This window comes from Lactuca virosa, chromosome 4 (assembly GCF_052849685.1).
Source record: "Lactuca virosa cultivar CGN04683 chromosome 4, Lactuca_virosa_CGN04683_v6, whole genome shotgun sequence".
NCBI classification, from domain to species: domain Eukaryota; kingdom Viridiplantae; phylum Streptophyta; class Magnoliopsida; order Asterales; family Asteraceae; genus Lactuca; species Lactuca virosa.
In genome coordinates, this window is record NC_136429.1 from 127,182,922 (window position 1) to 127,204,891 (window position 21,970).

Below are 21,970 nucleotides of genomic sequence, written 5' to 3' on the forward strand. Positions count from 1 at the left end.
ATCAAATAATAGCTCCTTGGTAACCTTGTGACTTTCCCTGATCCAAGTGTGAGTCCTGTGCTTCCAGTAGTATAGATCTCTACTACTATTCACACCTACTAATACTCATCCCAAGTACGGTCTCGCAGTCCCCAAGTCCTAAAATCACAAAACAATTTAACACATACGAATGTGTCCAATTAATCATAAAATTTTCCTAGACTCTACTAGGACTTCTTCCATGCGTATCTTCAATCATCAATTCTGCTTCAACTTGGTTGGTGATGGAAATTCCAGACGATTGGGACAACTTCAAGAATTACACCAACCATTCCATTCATCAGATAACAAAACCAGGGTTTATATTATTTCCTTGAAACGATTACACAAAGGTTCAAGTTTACCCTATACTATGCCTCTAATAGGCTAAACCACTTGTTACTATTCACATTATTACTTCATAACTTGATCTTCAGATATCAAGTCTTTACTTCTACTTCCTAGCATTATTAATTGCTTCGTTAAGGATATTCTGAAATTCCCTTGGCGTTGGCGGTGCACTTGGCCTTGTTACTTCATTTTTCTTCGGACAATCCTTAGAAATATGGCCTTCTTCCTTACATACATAACACACCCTCTTGGGAATCGTACAGTGATTGGCGTAATGCCCTATTTCTCCACACCTAAAGCACCTCACCTTCCCGTCACAATTCCTAGAGTGTTTATTTTTGCACTTTCCGCACCATTTTCCTCTACCTCTTCTTTTGCCAGACTTTGAGGATATGTTGCTCTTGTTGGGCCTTGAAGACCCCTCAAATTTCCTCTTCTTGCCAACTTCAATCTTGTTGGCGGTCCTGTCATTAATCATTTCTTCAATAGACTTAGCAACCCAGATAGTTGCCTCAAGAACAGATGCCTGACGTACTGGCACAGTAAGTTCATCCTTACTTTGTTGAAGTAAACGTTTTGTTTATTCCATCTGTTGATCCAACATCGTACGCACCATTGCCTGCACCCCAGTCATCGTTATTGGCTCAGGCTGCGGATTATCGTTTCCGAATTCACTTTGTGTACTCGCCATATCGATCTATACACCAATCGTAGGTGAATTTAGATCTTTAATTTCGATAGACGTTAAATCTTCGTTATTACTCTGAAACGTTTATATGTTAGTTCTAATATCGTAGTCATATGTTTAGAATCCTACACACATAAGGTTTCCAGATCCGGTCGGCAACAGACCATAGATCCGAACAAATAATAGCATCATTATAGCTATAACACAAAACATTTAGCACATAAAAGCATTTTAGGCATCCTTCCTAAAATAAACTAGTGCTCGTGTCAATTTAGGTGTACTACCTAAAATATAATAGACACACTCAACTCACAATCATCGCTTAGCATTCTAAGTTTAAGTCTAGAAATCCTACAAATTTCCTAGTTCGCTTAAACTAATGCTCTGACACCAACTGTGACATCCCCTAATTTCTCGGCCAGAAAAGACCGATTTATTTATGATTTTTAAAATCAAATCAGAGAAATCTTTATAAAGATGTTGCGGAATTGGTCCCCAAAACAAAATATGATAAAAGTTTGTCAAACCCTTTTTCTTTAAGAAATATATCATTTCCTTTTATATCAAAACCTCGGGATGTCATGTTCCGATACAGATCAAAAGCATAAACAAGACATTATAAGCCTTACAACAATTATTTATAACTACTGGCCTATAATCCAAAATCACTCATCATCATCATCTGAATATGCTCGGAGTCCTCTACCTGTAATATAAACAGCTGAGTGGGTCAGGCTTGGAAGCCTGGTGAGCATATAGGGTTTTCAACCCACAGTACATAATTTAATATGCTTAAACATTAATCAATCAACCGAATTACCCCAACCCCATTATCTTATTTATTTCTTAAGGTTTACCGTAAGATTCAACTATCACTCCTTCCTAAGGATTCATCCTAAGGAATAGGCACAAGGTCACACCATCACCAGGGTTTATACAACAGGGGCTAAATTCATTGCTCTTATTTATTGACAGTATTATTGACAGTATTCACCCCTGTCATACATGTCAATGGGTTTTTAGAGTACTCCAAATGAACATATAGTTCATTACACCTACAGGTTGCGGGCCTGCTAGTGTTCCACAGACCGTCTAGAATAGTCCATGGTTGTCATCCCTACTCTGCTGAATGACGGGGGTCACCGTTTGGGTAAGGGCTTATCTCATATTTCACCACTCACCCTCAACTTATGATCTCCTTTCACCACTCACCCTCAACTTATGATCAATATTACTGATCATCTCCTTTATCCAACTCACCTTTCATCACACACCCATTATTTCATCTACCCATGTTTTACCCAACATTTTTGTAGATAAAAATACATATACAGTTTAAATTATTTAAAAACATGTATAAATCACACCTTCAACATCCAACTCAAATAAACAAACAATAAATATTCACACAGCACGTATTTTATATAAAATACTTCATATCTATGTGTAAGGTGAAAGTAACTACACACTCACCTGATTTAATGAAAATCGGGCAGCAATTTGTTTCCTAAAACGATCGTTTCTAATAAAACCGGGAGTTTTATTGAGAAACCGGACTCTGCAAAGGGTCGGGCTTCGAAACCGAAAAGATAAATTTTCCGGGCTTGTCGGGCACTTCGTGGCGTATTCCGGGTGTTAGAATCGATACCGGGGATTCGGGGAATGTTAAGATGAAGAAAATATGGAAAAAGGGGCTAAATATGGCAAAATCTCAAAAGTAACCGGGAGGGTTCGCATACCCTTTTATTTATAATGTCCGAAGGTCGGCTTAGAAGAGTGGGGTCCGCAGGCGAAGGTGCGCAGGTGCTCGCACATGGGTTGCGCGTGCGAGGGCCTCGCTGGAGGCTTCTGATTGTACCGCTTCGGACAGCACCTCGGTTCGGACACGTTGCTGATGACACACCGAGATCGGACACGGGGCAGCCTCCTATTGGACCGAACCTCGGACTCGCGAAGAACATGACACGACTCGCCAGGTGGCTTCGGTGACTCAGCAGGTTCCGGATACGCGTCGGATGCGAAGCGAGGACACGTGGCCGAAGTCCACGTGTGCGAAATTCCTCGGTTTTGGGGATTTTTCTCGGTTTTCGGGCCAAAACTTCTAAAATCTATAACTTTCGCATACGAGCTCCGTTTTTAACGTTCTTTATATGCACGCGTAGGTAAAATTATGCTCTACAACTTTCGTTTAGACTTCGTCTGCTAATTTTGAATTTAATTTTTATATTATTATTTTTAACAGACCGGGACAGGAAATCCGTTAAAAATTCATAACTTCTTCATCCGACGTCCGTTTTCATCAGACTTTTTACCGATGTGCTACTAATGACGAGACCTTCGATTCTCGTTTAGGTCGTGTTGGCTAAAAATCACTCGATCTAAAATTCGAGTTTTTAGCTGTCTACTGCTAAGCTGAAACTTCGAAAAAACATAACTTCCTCATACGAAGTCAGATTTGGGCGTTCTTTTTATCGAACTTCTCGGTTTAACGAATACTACGAGTTTCGTTTAGATTACTAAGGCTAAAAAGTAGTTTATCAAAAACTCACTTTTTACGACATTCGGCACCGTGCCGGTTTGTCGCGAAACTTCGACAGGTCATAACTTCTTCGTTATAACTCGGATTTCGGCATTATTTATATATCTGTAATCCTTGTCACGCCCACTACAAGTTTTTTAATAGATATCGGCTTTATCTAAAATTTAATTTTTGACGCTCATTTTTATTCTTAATTATTTAAACCCTAATAATTAAGCATAAAACACATAAAACACATAATATTCACATAATTCATTTTCATTTCTTCTAAATGAGTTACAAAGGTTAACCTAGACAATTATGTCAATATTAATGCCTAGCCTAGAAACACGGGCGTTACATTAACTAACAACTGAAAACACGTAAAAACCAACTAAATTCAATGATCAAAAAGGGTTTCTATTTAGGTTCAACTCATTTACTCCTATGGTTAATTTTTATGGTGATGTAATGGATTAATTGTTATTGGCTACTGACTAAGGTGATTAGATTCACATTCGTTATTACCAATCCTTAGAAAATAAATTAATTTAAGCAGTGATCAAGTGATTAAACTAATAAATTCCCTAGTTTAATTATTCGGGTTAAATAAGACTTGTAATTAGCTAATTAAATTGGTGATTCAATTAACCTCTTGTTGATGGTGTATCACACAAGCTCACACATTAATTTACCAATTCTCTAGTTAATCCTAGTTTCATATTCACTATTCCTAGGCATATAGCAATGTGTTCACATAAATCATATGAGATAAGCAATTAAGAGATGTTCATGCAACTTAATTACTTAGCAATTAACAGAAAATACTTATGGTCCTTGTTTGGGGTCAGCTAGTTCGCCCTCGATGTCGCTTCCTTCTTCGGATTCGCTTTCTTCTTTTTCAGATTCGTACACGATATCGTCCTTGTTTGGGTCTTCGTTCGCCTCAGAAAAATTGTTGGATTCTCCCACTTTCTTGTCCTTTTTCTTACTAAAAACAGATTTTAGATTCTTCAATGGCGAATTCTTTGATGTTGCGTTTCCTCCTATGATTTTGCCTTTGTTTTTCTTCAAGGTTGCTTCCGGGTGTTCAAGTGGTGGAATCAAAGATGTACCTCCTCCCCTGGTCATAAACGAACTGTAAACAAAACCGAAAACACGCGTAAAAAGAACAAAAATAAAATAAAAACGAAACTGAGTTTCAGCGATGGACTCGTCGAGTAGCTTCGATTGCACTCGGTGAGTTCAAGGCTAAAACTGAAAAAAATCAAACAAAAATTATAACAAATCAAATAAAATTAAAACTAAACCTAATACCTAGACTACTAAAGCAGTAACTTTGTGCAAGATTAATCTCACACAAAAGGGTCGGTAATACTAGAAGTTAAAATTAATTTTTGAACCGTCCCCGGCAACGGCGCCAAAAACTTGATGTGTGTGGAACTAACTAGTTTTATCCTACTTTTTAATTTATGAATTTCACACAAAAGGCAGTGGACCTATCAATTGGTAATATGAATTAGCAAGTAGGGTATCGAAGTCAGGGAACGAAAATTAATCTAACTACTAGAATTAACTAAAACAATTAGTAAAATAGAGGGGTTTTCTCTAGTTTTGCAAGACTAGAAAATTAACTTAAACTTAACTAATTAACTAACAACTGAAAACACGTAAAAACCAACTAAATTCAATGATCAAAAAGGGTTTTTGTTTAGGTTCAACTCATTTACTCCTATGGTTAATTTTTATGGTGATGTAATGGATTAATTGTTATTGGCTACCGACTAAGGTGATTAGATTCACATTCGTTATTACCAATCCTTAGAAAATAAATTAATTTAAGCAGTGATCAAGTGATTAAACTAATAAATTCCCTAGTTTAATTATTCGGGTTAAATAAGACTTGTAATTAGCTAATTAAATTGGTGATTCACTTAACCTCTTGTTGATGGTGTATCACACAAGCTCACACATTAATTTACCCATTCTCTAGTTAATCCTAGTTTCATATTCACTATTCCTAGGCATATAGCAATGTGTTCACATAAATCATATGAGATAAGCAATTAAGAGATGTTCATGCAACTTAATTACTTAGCAATTAACAGAAAATAGTTATGGTTAATGCATAAGGGTCTTTAACAAGCTTAATTTAACAAAATTCACCACATAACAATTAATCAAAATAGTAAATTAATCCATAGGAGCAAACTTGTCTACCCTAAACAGAAACTAACGAAATTAGTTCATAATTTCAGTTGATAAAAACCTAAAAACGAATTCAAACAAGCTAGACATAGTTTTATTCAAAGGTAAAGTGGAAAATTAAACCTAAGTTGCCTTATTCTTCTTAGAATTGAAGATTAGGGGTCTTCTCACGTTCTTTAGATCTCCAGCAGTCTCCTTAGTCGCCAAGTAAGCTTCCCAAAAGCCAGAGAGAGAGTCCATTCGGATTTGTTGCTTCTATTTATAGATAACTCAAAACAGGGGCTACTCGTCGAGTAGACAACCGACTCGTCGAGTCCGCTTGAAGAATCTGTATACGGCAAGGACTTTACGTATTGCTTCGCGAACCTTCGTATGTACTCGTCGAGTAGACGTCCTTACTCGCCGAGTAGCTTCAGGATTTAGCATTTCTCTTCTTTCTTTAGTTCCCGAGCTTTCGATCATATCTCCTACTTCCTTTTACCTCCGAGCTTCTCTTTTGAACTGAAAATAAAATTTGAACACTATTAAGTACCTTTTGTCCATAATATGTAAATAATTAGCTAATAAATAATAAGAATCTATACTAAATATATAGCTAAATATGCACATATCAAAATACCCCACACTTGACTTTTGCTTGCCCCCAAGCAAAACTGAATTTTAGCACACTAATATTACATAAGACAATCCCAATCAAACTCAGCCATTATGTCAAGACCGCAACGCATGTATTTGTGTCTAAAGTTTTTCCTAAGGACCCCCCTTAATCCTAAATACTTACAATCCTCATAAACACTCGCCCACTTCTTTTGAACAATGCTCATTTTATGCATCCCTCCGAATCCATCCGCAGAAAACCTCCTAGCCTCAAGGTATTTTTGGTTGAGCAACCCAAGCATACATAATCTAGACAATTACAACTTTTTCGATACCACTTATGGAGCTATTTTTGAAATTCTTCACTCTTTGATAACTTGATCTTTATTTCTTTGAATTCACCAATTTTTGGTTCTTGGTATCTTTAACTTTTGATCCTTCGGAATTTTGATCTTTTGATCTTCACTTTAATTGCTCCAAAATTCTTCAAACTTTTCTTGTAATTCTCTTTTTTTTTTAACATGTAACTCACCTTTTTCCACTAAATACCTACATGCTTAAGTAGGGGCGCTGAACTTCAACCTTTATTGATTAAAGATAAAAAATTTCCTGGATACATTTCTGGTACACGATGCTAAACATATTGCATCCATCAAACTAAGCGAGGTTGTGTGTTTGTCCCATGATTTCACTAGAATAAAGGGGGCCACAAATGCACTAGAACGTGTATAGGCTCAACTAAACATTTGGGTCTTCAAAGAATCATCAAACGCAATACTATCATGAACCTTAATTGCTTTTACCAAAGTTTTCTAAATTGACCCTAGAAATTTTATGCAAAAAAAATTTAAAATTAAACCAAGGATTCTAAATTTTAACTAAATGTAACCAACCCCCTACCCCACACTTAATTTATGCAATGTCCTCATTGCATGTTATGCATGATAAAGAACATAAAAGTAAAGAGAGAATTGGAACAAACTCCCATGGGATAGTAGTGGCGAGGTTGATTTTCTTCTTTGAAAGCTTCATCTTCAATTGACTTTAAACATGGGAACATCTCATCCATGTCTTGGGTGTCAAGTCTCGTGTGGTACAGCTCCAAATATGCAGGAAAATAGTCTCGAAAAATCTTCGGGAATTATGTCGTATCATATGTGGTCAGAATCCAAAGTTTGATAGTGGAAAATTGACTGACTCGCCGAGTTAATACGGCTGCTCGACGAGCAGAAGTGCTTTTAGCAGACAAATGTGGTTTCATAAGCGGACTCGTCGAGCCCGTGATATGCACTCGGCGAGTACATCGATGAGTGATAAATAAATCTTCTGCTTCTGAGTCCATTCCTGATGTGTTTGGGTATGATAATTTAGTGTCTTTCCTTCATTTTTATTTAATAAGCAACACTCTTAAACCCTTTTTGATAACAGACTCGACCTTAAACTCAAAAATTGCACATTCTCTTCTAGACCCGACCCTTACTCTAGCCTTGAAATTTGAGACTCTTGCATGCATCCTAGCCTCAATCTAAAAAGATAAGAGCAACCACAAGTGATAAAAACAAATTCCTACTTTATCGTCCTAAAAGCAAATAAAAATTCAAAACACACAAAACAAATAAAAATTGTCTTCAAACAACCAAATAAAACCATAAAAATATCAATCTTCATCTTCCTCCTCATTTCCTCCTGCTCCATTCCCACTTGCTTGGTTCCTTCTCGCTTGCACTCTTTCCTCCCAACTTGGCACATAGGGGAATTCGGGTCCGGGCCTTGGTGCGATATTCATTTGTTCAAATAAATAAACAAATGACTCGTTGTTATAGTTCATGCTTCTCCCAAGGTCGTCTTGGTACCTTTTTGCCTCAATATTGTACCAATCCATGGGTAACTCTTCATCCACTGGAATGACCGGTGGGTCTTCCCGAGCTTGCTCCCTCCTTTGCCTTACCCTTCTTCCCGGCACCTCCGGTACTAACACCTCATCCGCATGAGGGATGCCAAAATGTCCTCTACCAAAATCCTCCACGATTCTTGCCCTCCTAAACAAACTGGTACTGAAAGGAGGAGTAGGAATCATGGTCAACATCCGAGCTTACCCTTGGTCAAAAATACCATATGTTCTTGCAAGCTTTGTAACAAACATTCCCCCGTTAATCTTTGAAGTAATCTGCTCCTTTACCGCCCCTTCTGCTAAATATTTTTCCAAGCAATATGGCAGATTGCAGAAAACATCGGGAGTGATAATGCTCCACATGTAGAAAATGTCAAGTGTAGGGACCTTATCGTCATCCTTTCGCATGTTAATAGTACTTGCGATCAGACGATGTATCAAGCGTTGAATTGGGGAACGGATACTCCCCTCTTGAGCAGATGACGGAATGTAGACCCGGTTGGCGATTGTGTTCCACCAAGTCGATGCAACCACTCCCTCTGGCAATTCTTTGTGACAATGTTCTAGGAATGTTTCGAAATTTTCGGACATAATCACATTCTGATCATATATCCCCATCCTCCATGCGAGCTCTGCAATGCTGCATTGACGCAGCTCCCCTCCAAGACAGAAAGTAATAGTGTTTGGATTGTAATAGTCACTACCACCTCGGAAGGAGATTGTAGCAAAGAACTCCCAACACAATTCTTGATAAACGGGCTCTTGAATCTTAAAGAGTCGGCTCCAACCATCACAAACCACTGTCATCCCATCATTGTTGAAAGACTTGACCAAATAAGGGGTCAACTCTTCCTCCAACCCAATTTGACCGATCCAATGCCAGTCAATATCATTGGGGACATATATTTCCTTGCGTCTCAATGCTTCCAACTTGTTTTTTGCGCGAGCAAGTGACGGCTTGGAGGTTATTTGTGGAAAGGTTAACCACGGAAGGTCCCCATATCCGCCTCCCCTTGAACTTTGTCCTCTCCTAGACATAATTCCTACAAGACAGAATCAAGAAAACCACAAACAAAACACAAAGCAGTTAAGGACATCAAAATTTCTAAGCATCTGTGACCCGGACTCGCCGAGTCCACGAAGCGACTCGGCGAGCAGGACGAACTGTGCAAGTCCAATCCAGTCGGGTGAAATTAACTGTTCGATTCTATAAATTAATCAAGGGGTTTGCTTCGGAATGTTCACTAAGCATAAATATATAAGAAATTTTGTTTAAAACGCCCTAATTTACCAAGAAATCGAAACCCTAAAGTCCAAGTTTAGTCAAAATCGGGATTTTTTTTCAGAAATTAAGGATGCAACTACACCAAAGATCGAAAATTTTAAAAGATAAAGAGTGAAAATGGTTACCTTTTAGTTGGATTTGTAAGAAAACAGAAGAAATCAAGATGAGAACTTGAGAGAGTCTTGCTCGTCGTGTAGGGGCGGCGGCTGTGGAAAATGTTGAAGTGTTTTTCAATTAGGGTAAAAACCCCTTTTACAGAATGTGAAAAAAAAATTATTTTTTTCAGGTAAATACGTGTACTCGCCGAGTAGGCACACCTACTCTCCGAGCAGATACGCGATTCCGCGTTTAATCGGGATTTCTTAAATGGACTCGCCGAGTAGGTTTAGGGGCTCGTCGAGTCTTTCATTCTGTTTGATAAGAAATTGAATTTTTAAAATTATGTCACCAACCCCACACTTGAGCATTGCTTGCCCTCAAGCAATCATCATAAGCACAGAAGAAGATTGATAAAAACATATCCTAAGAAAAACTAAAATAAAAATGAAAAATAAAGGAAAAAGAAAGCAAACTCTAAACTCGGGTTGCCTCCCGGAAGCGCTTCTTTTTAAGGAGTCATTAGCTGGACTCCTTCCCGCTTTAAGTTTCTGTAGTTCCTCCTAGAAGAAGCCCTTCTTCAAGACCTTCATCTCTTGGAATTCCTTCTTCATATCTCTTCACTCTATGTTCATTAACCTTGACAGGAGTTCCGTCTCTCGATATAAGCTCAATAGCTCCATGTGGAAAAACTTGCTTCACTATAAATGGACCATCCCATCGTGTCTTTAGCTTGCCCGGAAAAGTTTGAACCTTGAATTGAAGAGTAACACCTTTTGTCCTTCATGAAAGTCCTTATTACCCTTTAACCTTTTATCATGCCAATTCTTTGTCTTTTCTTTGTATATCAAAGAACTAGTGTAGGCCTCATTTCTAAGCTCTTCAAGGGCATTCATTTGCATCAACCGGTTGGTTCGAAGTTCAGCCAAATCAAAATTGCACATCTTTAGAGCCCAAAAAGCTTTATGCTCTATTTCTACCGGTAAATGACAATGTTTTCTATATACTAACCTATATGGTGTAGTACCAATGGGTGTCTTGAAAGCTGTTCGAAAGGCCCAAAGTGCATCATCTAATTTATCCGACCATTCCTTTCGATTTCCTCCAACCGATCTTTCTAAAATCCTTTTTAATGCCCTATTCGTCACTTCAGTTTGCCCACTAGTTTGTGGATGATAAGATGTGGAGAACCTATGATGTACCCCATATTTTTTCAACACTTTGGCTAATTGATAATTTGCAAAGTGAGTGCCCCGGTCACTAATGAGAGCTTTAGGAACTCCAAATCTTGAGAATAACTTCTTAAGAAACCGCACCACTACTCGAGCATCATTAGTTGGTAATGCTTGTGCCTCCGCCCATTTCGATACGTAGTCAACAGCCACCAATATGTATTTGTTCCCTTTTGACATTGGGAAAGGTCCCATAAAGTCAATCCCCCACACATCAAATATTTCACAAATTTGAATACTATGTTGGAGCATTTCATTTCGAGATGATATATTCCCCGCTTGTTGGCACGAATCACATTCTTTGACGAATTGAGCAGCGTCTTTAAAAATTGTGGGCCAATAAAACCCAATATCAAAAATCTTCCTAGCTGTGTAGTGTGCTCCATGATGTCCCCCGGTAGGCCCGCTATGACAGTGTGCCAAGATTTCTCGACTTTCTTTCCCGAATACACATCTTCTAATCATTTCGTCTGCGCAACTTAGGAAGAGATACGGCTCATCCCAAAAGTAGTACTTGATTTCTGAAAAGAATTTCTTCTTCTGTTGGCGGGTTAAGTCTTTTGGAATGTATTTGGTTGCTAAGTAGTTAGCTATATCTGTAAACCATGGCATTTCTCCGGATACTACTAAAAGATATTCATCGGGAAAATCGTCTCCAATCTGGTTTTCTTCCAACTCCTCCAAATACGGGTTCTCTAACCTTGACAAATGGTCGGCAGCTACATTTTCCATTCCCTTTTTATCGCATATTTCAATTTCAAACTCTTGCAAAAGTAAGACCCAACGAATCAATCGGGGCTTAGCATCTTGTTTAGTAAAAAGATACTTTATGGCCGAATGGTCGGTAAAAACTATGGTCTTGGATAATACCAAATAAGGGCAGAACTTATCAAAAGCGTATACCACAGCTAGTAGCTCCTTCTCGGTAGTAGTGTAATTCTCTTGAGTTGGGTTCAAGGTTTTGCTTGCATAGTAGATCGGCTGAAAATGCTTGTCAACTCGTTGTCCCAAAACAACTCCCACCGCATAGTCACTAGCATCACACATTAGCTCGAAAGGAAGATTCCAATTTGGTGCTATCATGATAGGAGTAGTGGTTAATCTTTCCTTTAACAAATGAAATGCTTCATGACATTCCTTGGAAAAATCAAATGGGGCATCCTTTAAGAGTAATTGAGTCAAAGGCCTAGCAATCTTCGAAAAAACTTTAATGAAGCGACGATAAAATCCCGCATGGCCAAGAAAACTCCTTACCCCTTTTACATTAGTTGGAGGGGGTAGCTTAGCTATTGTGTCCACTTTTGCTCTATCCACTTCTATCCCTTTCCTTGAAACTTTGTGACCCAATACAATTCCTTCTTTCACCATGAAGTGGCATTTTTACCAATTAAGGACAAGGTTTGTCTTCTCACATCTAGCTAGCATTAAGTCCAAATTAGATAATCAATCTTCAAAAGATGACCTGAACACCGAGAAATCATCCATGAAGACCTCCATAAACTTCTCGATCATATCATGAAAAATGGCCATCATGCACCTTTGGAAAGTAGCTGGTGCATTGCATAACCCAAAAGGCATGCGTCTATATGCAAATGTTCCACTTGGGCATGTAAAAGTGGTCTTCTCTTGGTCTTGTGGGTCTATTGGAATTTGAAAATACCCCGAAAACCCATCAAGAAAACAATAATATAAATGGCCGGAAAGTCTTTCGAGCATTTGGTCGATGAATGGTAATGGAAAGTGATCCTTGCATGTGGCATCATTCAATTTCCTGTAGTCAATGCAAACATGCCATCCAGTTACTGTTCTCGTTGGAACTAATTCGTTATTTTCATTTGCCACCACCGTCATTCCTCCTTTCTTTGGTACCACTTGCACCGGACTCACCCATGGGCTATCGGAGATAGAGTAAATGATTCCGGCATCTAGTAGTTTGACCACCTCCTTTTTCACAACCTCTTGCATGTTCGGGTTAAGTCTTCGTTGGCGTTGAACTACATCTTTAGCCCCATCTTCTAAGTTAATCTTGTGAGAACAATAAGCTGGACTAATTCCTTTTATGTCGGTTATTTGCCATGCTATAGCACCTTGCCTCTTCCTTAGTACACCCACAAGGCTTTCTTTCTCATGTTCGGCCAAATCAGCAGCTATAATAACAGGTTTTTGTTGGCCATCTTAAGAAACACGTACTCCAAGTGATCTGGTAGTGCCTTAAGTTCAGTTTTCATGTTCTGAATGTTGAACATGTCGATTCCAGTGAAGGGACTCGTCGAGCCCTTCGTAAAATTCGCGACTGATCGGGTTTCTTCGGATGGACTCGTCGAGTCTGTCGAAGCGACTCGGCGAGTCGGGTGTTCTGCACTTCTGATTAGATCATCATACTCAGCTTCCTTGAGCAGCATTTCTAATTACATCAGGTCTCTTTCCGCATCAAATTCTTCTTCATGTGTGACGGTGGACTTGTTCGGCTCATCTTCGTTCCATTCATCCATCAACTCTTCCAACATGTCAACCGAAAATGCAGTGTCATCGCTATTCCTTGGATGTTTCATGGCTTGATCAACTCCAAAAGTGACTGATTTGTCTCCTACCCGAAGGGTAAGTTTAGAATCTCGCATGTCAACTATAGCACTTGCGGTGTTAAGAAAAGGTCTTCCAAATATTATCGGGACTTGAGGATCCGCTTCCATGTCTAAAACTATAAAGTCCGCGGGAAACACGAACTTATCAACCTTCACCAATAGATCTTCACATATTCCTCTCGGAAATGTGACCGTTTTATTTGCTAGGTGAATCCCCATTCGAATTGGCCTTGGCTCCGGAAGATCTAATTTCTTGAAAAATGAGTATGGCATGAGATTTACACTTGCCCCTGAATCGGCCAATGCATAAATGGTAGCTAAGTTTCCAAATTGGCAAGACAATGTTAAGCTTCCCGGATCACCCTTCTTCTTAGGTAGTATATTCAACATGGCAGCTGAACAATTCTCATTTAGGACCACTTTCTTCACCTCTTCCATCTTCTTTCTATTAGTTAGAAGCTCCTTGAGGAATTTGGCATATTTCGGCATTTGTTCAACCGCTTCTATGAATGGCATATTAATATGGAGAGCCTTTATGTGTTCCAGAAACTTCTGGTAGTCAATTTCATTTTTTTCTTGTCTAGCTCGAGCTGGAAAGGGAAGTGGAGGCTGATATGGCTTAACAGGAGGCTGGCTTTTCTGTTCATGTGGGGGACTCGTCGAGTCCGTAACGTCGACTCGGCGAGTCGGATCGGGATTCTATGATTCTTCACGTTCTTCTTTACCCTCTTGCACCAGCTTAGGTTCTTCTTGCTGAATAGGGGTCAGAGGAGTTATAATCTTCCCACTCCTAGTTGTCACGATATTTATGTGTGCACCTTTCGGGTTACTTTCGGTATTACTAGGAATTCCACCCGATCTTCTCTCATTCACTTGTTGAGCAAGCTGCCCCAGCTATTTTTCCATGTTGAGAATAGATGCTTGATAATTCCTTAGCAAGGCTTGTTGATCTTTCATCATAAGTTGGTGTTCTCTCAACATATTTTGTTGATCTTTGAGTGTAGCATCGGTATCATTGTGTCTTTTCTCGGATGCGGCCACGAATCTTGTAAGCATGTCTTCCAAATCTGATTTCTTTTTATGAACCGGTTCCTCCTTTTGATAAAAGCCTCTCTCCTTTTGCCTATACTTTTCCTCCCTTGTCTTTTTGTACTCATCATAAGGTAGCCATTCCTTCTTTGGTTTTCGCCAATTGTCATCAAACCTATCACCACTTGAATAGCACACTTGCACCTTCCGATTCCCGTTCTTGTCAAGATCACAATCTTTAGTTAGATGAGGTCCTCTACAGTTTTCACAACCTACTCTAATGGCATGGATGGATTGGTCCATCTTTGTCATTCTTCGATCCATGCTTTCCAATTTTGCCATCATTGCTGCCATGTCATCAATAATAGAGTTCACCGCCCCTCGAGTCAAGTCATTTCTTGGGTTATGATATTCTCTAGATTGTTTAGAGAATTCTTCAATTAGGGCCTTTATCACCGGGGGTGCTTTCTTTGTGAGCGGTCCTTGCGAATCAAGGAGTTGCCTAGTTGTCACATTTACTCCATCATAGAAAATGGAGACTTCTTGTTGGCTGTTTAGATCGTGATGTGGGCAATTCCTTAGTAAGCCTTTGTACCTTTCCCACGCCTCATATAGTGACTCTCCAATTTGTTGTTCAAAGTTAGTTATGGCTTTCTTCAACTTGGCTATTTTTGAAGGAGGGCAAAACTGGTCTATGAATTCTTCTTTCATTTTAGCCCATGTAGTGATGGATCCTGGGGGAAGTGATTTCAGCCAATCCTTTGCAACTCCCTTGAATGTGACAGGTAGCATACGAAGCAAGACAGTGTCGCGAGCCACATTAGGGACATTGAAGTAGTCGGCTATGTCATTGACTTCATCAAGATTTTTGTATGCGTCTTCATGATCCTTCCCGTAGAATGGAATCTCCTTAAGTTGAGCAAGTATGTGGCCTTTAAGTTCAAAGGTGGCAGTTGCGGGAATCGCGGGTTGCACGAGTCCTGGGCCGGTGTCGTCACGCATCCTTTTTTTCCATTCACACATGGGAACTTCATCAATGTTAGCCATGGGGTCAGCTAGTTCGCCCTCGATGTCGCTTCCTTCTTCGGATTCGCTTTCTTCTTTTTCAGATTCGTACACGATATCATCCTTGTTTGGGTCTTCGTTCGCCTCAGAAAAATTGTTGGATTCTCCCACTTTCTTGTCCTTTTTCTTACTAAAAACAGATTTTAGATTCTTCAATGGCGAATTCTTTGATGTTGCGTTTCCTCCTATGATTTTGCCTTTGTTTTTCTTCAAGGTTGCTTCCGGGTCTTCAAGTGGTGGAATCAAAGATGTACCTCCTCCCCTGGTCATAAACGAACTGTAAACAAAACCGAAAACACGCATAAAAAGAACAAAAATAAAATAAAAACGAAACTGAGTTTCAGCGATGGACTCGTCGAGTAGCTTCGATTGCACTCGGTGAGTTCAAGGCTAAAACTGAAAAAAATCAAACAAAAATTATAACAAATCAAATAAAATTAAAACTAAACCTAATACCTAGACTACTAAAGCAGTAACTTTGTGCAAGATTAATCTCACACAAAAGGGTCGGTAATACTAGAAGTTAAAATTAATTTTTGAACCGCCCCGGCAACGGCGCCAAAAACTTGATGTGTGTGGAACTAACTAGTTTTATCCTACTTTTTAATTTATGAATTTCACACAAAAGGCAGTGGACCTATCAATTGGTAATATGAATTAGCAAGTAGGGTATCGAAGTCAGGGAACGGAAATTAATCTAACTACTAGAATTAACTAAAACAATTAGTAAAATAGAGGGGTTTTCTCTAGTTTTGCAAGACTAGAAAATTAACTTAAACTTAACTAATTAACTAACAACTGAAAACACGTAAAAACCAACTAAATTCAATGATCAAAAAGGGTTTTTGTTTAGGTTCAACTCATTTACTCCTATGGTTAATTTTTATGGTGATGTAATGGATTAATTGTTATTGGCTACCGACTAAGGTGATTAGATTCACATTCGTTATTACCAATCCTTAGAAAATAAATTAATTTAAGCAGTGATCAAGTGATTAAACTAATAAATTCCCTAGTTTAATTATTCGGGTTAAATAAGACTTGTAATTAGCTAATTAAATTGGTGATTCACTTAACCTCTTGTTGATGGTGTATCACACAAGCTCACACATTAATTTACCCATTCTCTAGTTAATCCTAGTTTCATATTCACTATTCCTAGGCATATAGCAATGTGTTCACATAAATCATATGAGATAAGCAATTAAGAGATGTTCATGCAACTTAATTACTTAGCAATTAACAGAAAATAGTTATGGTTAATGCATAAGGGTCTTTAACAAGCTTAATTTAACAAAATTCACCACATAACAATTAATCAAAATAGTAAATTAATCCATAGGAGCAAACTTGTCTACCCTAAACAGAAACTAACGAAATTAGTTCATAATTTCAGTTGATAAAAACCTAAAAACGAATTCAAACAAGCTAGACATAGTTTTATTCAAAGGTAAAGTGGAAAATTAAACCTAAGTTGCCTTATTCTTCTTAGAATTGAAGATTAGGGGTCTTCTCACGTTCTTTAGATCTCCAGCAGTCTCCTTAGTCGCCAAGTAAGCTTCCCAAAAGCCAGAGAGAGAGTCCATTCGGATTTGTTGCTTCTATTTATAGATAACTCAAAACAGGGGATACTCGTCGAGTAGACAACCGACTCGTCGAGTCCCCTTGAAGAATCCGTATACGGCAAGGACTTTACGTATTGCTTCGCGAACCTTCGTATGTACTCGTCGAGTAGACGTGCTTACTCGCCGAGTAGCTTCAGGATTTAGCATTTCTCTTCTTTCTTTAGTTCCCGAGCTTTCGATCATATCTCCTGCTTCCTTTTACCTCCGAGCTTCTCTTTTGAACTGAAAATACAATTTGAACACTATTAAGCACCTTTTGTCCATAATATGTAAATAATTAGCTAATAAATAATGAGAATCTATACTAAATATATAGCTAAATATGCACATATCATATATATATATATATATATATATATATATATATATATATATATATATATATATATATATATATATGTATATATATCTCCTAAATCTCTCTCTATCCCAAATCTCTCCTAATCTCTCTCAAATCTCTTTCAACTTTTTCATAAACACCAACATCATCCTATCCCTTCCTTTGTTGAAAATGGCTCAAAAGGGATGGAGAAAACTGAAAAGAAGAAGCTCATTTTGGAATACACTATTCATTTCCGTAGCCTCTCCTCTTGGTCCGGAACCCTCTGGGTCCAGAACCCTCTCAGTACGGAACCTTCTCAATCCGGAACCCTCCTAGTCCAGAACTCATTCTCAGGAACCGAACAATTTCGCTCCGGATACCTTCTGCTTCGGAACTTCCTCATCCGGACCAACTCCCTTCGGAAGACTTCGCACCGAACAATCTCGCACTCCGGAAGCTGCTGACTCCACACCATGACTCCGAAACTTGAAGATTTGCTTCGGAATTCGCCCTTTTGACTCCGGAATCCTCCTGGTTGACTCCGGTCCTGCGCAATTCCGAAGCTCCACTCCGGATCTTGACCACTTTGGATATTTTCTTCATTTTGAGGGATTTTGACGTCGGGAATTACATTAAACCCACATTTTTCATAATTTAGACCCTCGAAACTCCTATTTTATGTCAGTTTGAAGGTTTAAACATAATTACACAATATAATATCTAAAATTTAAAAATATTATATTATTTTAATCATAAAGTGATGTTGGCCAAACAAAGAAGATAAGAAGGTTTGACTTTATGAAATGATGTTCCACCATTTTCCCATGCAATAACAGTAACCCACGCGAATATCCATCAAATATCAATGTTTTACCTCCCATACCTCCAAGTAAAGGTCTTTTCATTTCTTTGCTTTTATTAAACACAAAAAACTCCTTCACTTATCAAAAATCTTGTTTCCACTCACTGTGAAATCCACAATTGCTCTCAAGAGTCCAAGCTTCAAACTTTAAAGAGGCTTAATTCTTCAAACATTTTCCTAGGAGTTTTGGTAAGTAATTTCGACCACCCCTAGTGTTATTACACATTTATGTTGTTAATTGCACCATATTCACACACATTTTCGTGTGTTAGTTATCTTAGAATAACCACCCTCCCAAGGAATTCTTCAAGTTCTTAGCAAGAAGCTAGGCTCGAAAATCACTACCTTCTTCCTTCAAATTATCCACAAAACCAAACCAATGTGAGTTCATACCCCCATATTTTCATGCTTATTTTTCCATGTTTTAGGAGAGGGGGGGGGATACAAGTAAAACTTTTTTTATCCCACAAATAATTACATGTTTTCATCTTATGTTAAAGATAAAATATTATTTACTTAAGTTATGATTTATACTGGTTTTTGGTATCAATATTTGCGATTTACATATAGCTAAACAAACATAATCTATGCTATAAAATCATAAGAAAAGTTATGATTTGTAAAACTACATGGCTTTTAGGAACTTTTATTAGAAGATAGCTTTACTAGCAAAAATGGTACATTAAATTCATTTACTAATCTAGCGAGTTTTAACACCAAAACACTATGTTTTGATTTCATATTTTCATGCTGGAATACACCTTTATATTTATATAAAGATTATATAAATAGTTTCAAACCAACAAGATAAACTATAATCGGCATAGTTTGGAAGTCACAAATCACACTTTTCAAAGGTACATATAATTATTTAAAGGCATAATTATCTTATTTTGCAAGTAAAAGGGAGTCCTAGTTTACGTAAATCTGTTAATGCTCTTATGAGACTTTCCTTCACCGTACCTACCTAGCGTACACCTTAAGTCATGCGTTATAACCAGAGTCTCCTGGAGGGAGAGCGAGACCGTTGTGTATAGATCTATACGGGATTGACAACCCCACACCTCAATTGTTCTCTACAGTTAGACTGGCAAGTCTAGGGTGACAAATGTCTTATCGACTCCGACGCCTGAAGAACATCGTTTCAGGCATATCAGTCAGATTAGCATGGTTATAAGAACTCACATAGGGATTAGCGAAACTATTTCGTTTACAGGAAGCTTAAACTTCATTAGTTTTATTGAAAGAAATGAAACTATATACTTTTTTTCTGTACGATATTCACTTCCATCGTGGTCTTAGGGTTTAAGACCACAACTCACATTTAAGAAAATACTGCATTTTCTGGAAATATACATTATTACTTTACAAGGAAAAGATACAAGGGAATTACTTTCAATTTCAATTCATATTAAAGAAAATATCAGATTTTCTGGAAACATACGAAACCATCTTTCGCGAAACAGTTACAAACCCTTTTTAAGCAAAAATACTTATGAACTTACCAACTTAATTGTTGACACTTTTTAAAATCACTTGTATTCTCAGGAAAATAGTAAGCAGGTATTCAACCCTTCTTGAGGGTCGGCGTCGTTGTCTCAAGTCTTTCTACTTTTCAGTTATTTATATTTAACTTTTGAACAAACAAAGTGTTGTAAACAATGTAAACTTGTGTTATCAATGTATGAATGTTTGGGTTGCTATGTTTCATTACTATTCAATTGTTATGATATTGTACATGAAGTGATTCCATCCGCCCCCAGACGTTTCCACCGTTTTGGTTTGGGGGTGTGACAGTATCCACAATGTATATCTATGTAACTTTCATGCAATAATGTTTACTGAAATCCAAGAGGGCACCATTTGTATAATTAAAAATGATATACACTTGGAAATTCATGTTGAAATAAAACTTGAAAAGCCAGTGCAAGTCAAACAAGAATCAAATGGTTTTAACATAACAACATGTATTTATGCCATGACCTTGAATCCTCGAATTTTAAGGCCATCACCTTTGTGATTTTTATTACTCAAAACCGAAAACACACCCATGGAAACACTACAAGACCGAAATCCTTAATTTGTGGCCCATTATGGCCGAAAACCTTTCAATACAAGACCGAAAACACTTGTTTGTGACAATATAGGACCGAAATCATCAATAGGTGTATGTACCAATGGATTTCGGCCATGCCTAGGCCGAAATCACCTTCTTTATGGCCGAAAACCCAAGGGTGAATCATCCTAGGGTGCTTCCAGTAGATAAGGTTTGACTTTAAGATGTGATATCCCACCCTTTTCCCATGCAAGGTTCACAGTATCCTACGTAAATAACCCAACATATATCCATGAAATAACCACCAGTTATCAAAGCGAACTTCACATCAATTCTACTCCTTTTATTTAAACAAGGTTATCTTCACAAAACCTCACCATTTCTTCATCCTATTTCCTGTTAAATTCCTCCTTCTCTCAAGAATCCATTTCCAAGTTTCAAAGGATTTAAGCCCCAAGTTCATCCTTAGATTTTCTTTGGTAAGTATTTTCATACTACCCTGGTGTTTATATACGATTTTATGTTAGTTTCACCATTTTTACACACATTTTTGGTGTGTTGACATTCTTAGGATAATAACCTTCCTAGAAGTTCTTCCATTCCATTCAAGTGCCAAGCTCGAAATCTCCATCACAATCCTTTGAATCATCCACAAAAATCCACTCAAGGTGAGTTCATACCCCACCTTTTTCAATATTTTTCATGTTCTTTTTGGTGGGGGGGGGGGGAATACAAGCAAAACTATATTATAACAAAATGTTGTTATATGTGTTCATTAATATGTTGTGTATAAGGTTTTATGTGCAAGATATGCGATTTTACTAGTTATTTCAAGCTTTCATGCACAATATGGGTTAGTTATGGTAGATAACTATACAAAAACAAGTTTAAATATATTACATGAACGAATGGGAAAATTATGACTTTTATGATAAAAGGAAATTTGCTATCAAGAATGAGTTTTCATAACTATTCTAAGGAAATATTCACTTGGGTTTTAACCAAATTATGAATATTCTAAACCTAGAATTTTGTATAACAAAATGTATAAATGGGTTTACACTTAACTAACTCCACAACTTTTTTAGCTAAACTATAATGGGTATAGTTTGTGGTACGTTTAAACTAGCTATCAGTTTTTGGGTCATTCACAGTTAATTATTTCAAACTATGATTATGTCACACTATAAAACTACTATGGAAGGGAAATGCTTCTACATACAAAAAGGATTTTCATTACATTACATGTAAACCGTTGGTGCAGTTTGTGACACACTCTCTTCACGTACTTTACGTAAAGTACACCTTAAGTCCTGCATTATAACCAGAGTCTCCTGGAGGGAGAGCGAGACCGTTGTGTATAGATCTATATGGGATTAACAACCCCGCACCTAAGCTGTTCTTTACAGTTATACCGAAAGTCTAGGGTGACAAATGTCTACCAGCTCCGACGCATGAAGAACGTCGTACATGCCACTAGTCGTATTAAGTATGGTTATAATAACTCACATAGGGTATTAACAATCATTTGGTTTACGGGGCTAA

General features: G+C 37.8%; 1 protein-coding gene and 1 non-coding gene across 2 annotated transcripts; one reads left to right on the top strand and one right to left on the bottom strand.

Annotated features, from left to right (window-relative positions):
• Positions 1 to 13,292: 13,292 nt before the first annotated feature.
• Positions 13,293 to 13,982, bottom strand: LOC145104998 (uncharacterized). The gene has a single exon (XM_079042145.1). It carries the CDS (start codon positions 13,980 to 13,982, stop codon positions 13,293 to 13,295), a length of 690 nt encoding a protein of 229 aa, XP_078898271.1.
• A 1,069-nt stretch (positions 13,983 to 15,051) lies between these two features.
• LOC145110374 (small nucleolar RNA R71) lies at positions 15,052 to 15,158 on the top strand. Its single transcript, XR_013709754.1, has one exon. It is a non-coding gene; the product is annotated as a small nucleolar RNA R71 (small nucleolar RNA).
• The last annotated feature ends 6,812 nt before the right edge of the window (positions 15,159 to 21,970 follow it).

Bases quoted from the DNA above. Each gene is read 5' to 3' on its own strand.
- LOC145104998 (XM_079042145.1), bottom strand. From the start codon at position 13,982: ATGCCATTCATAGAAGCGGTTGAACAAATGCCGAAATATGCCAAATTC.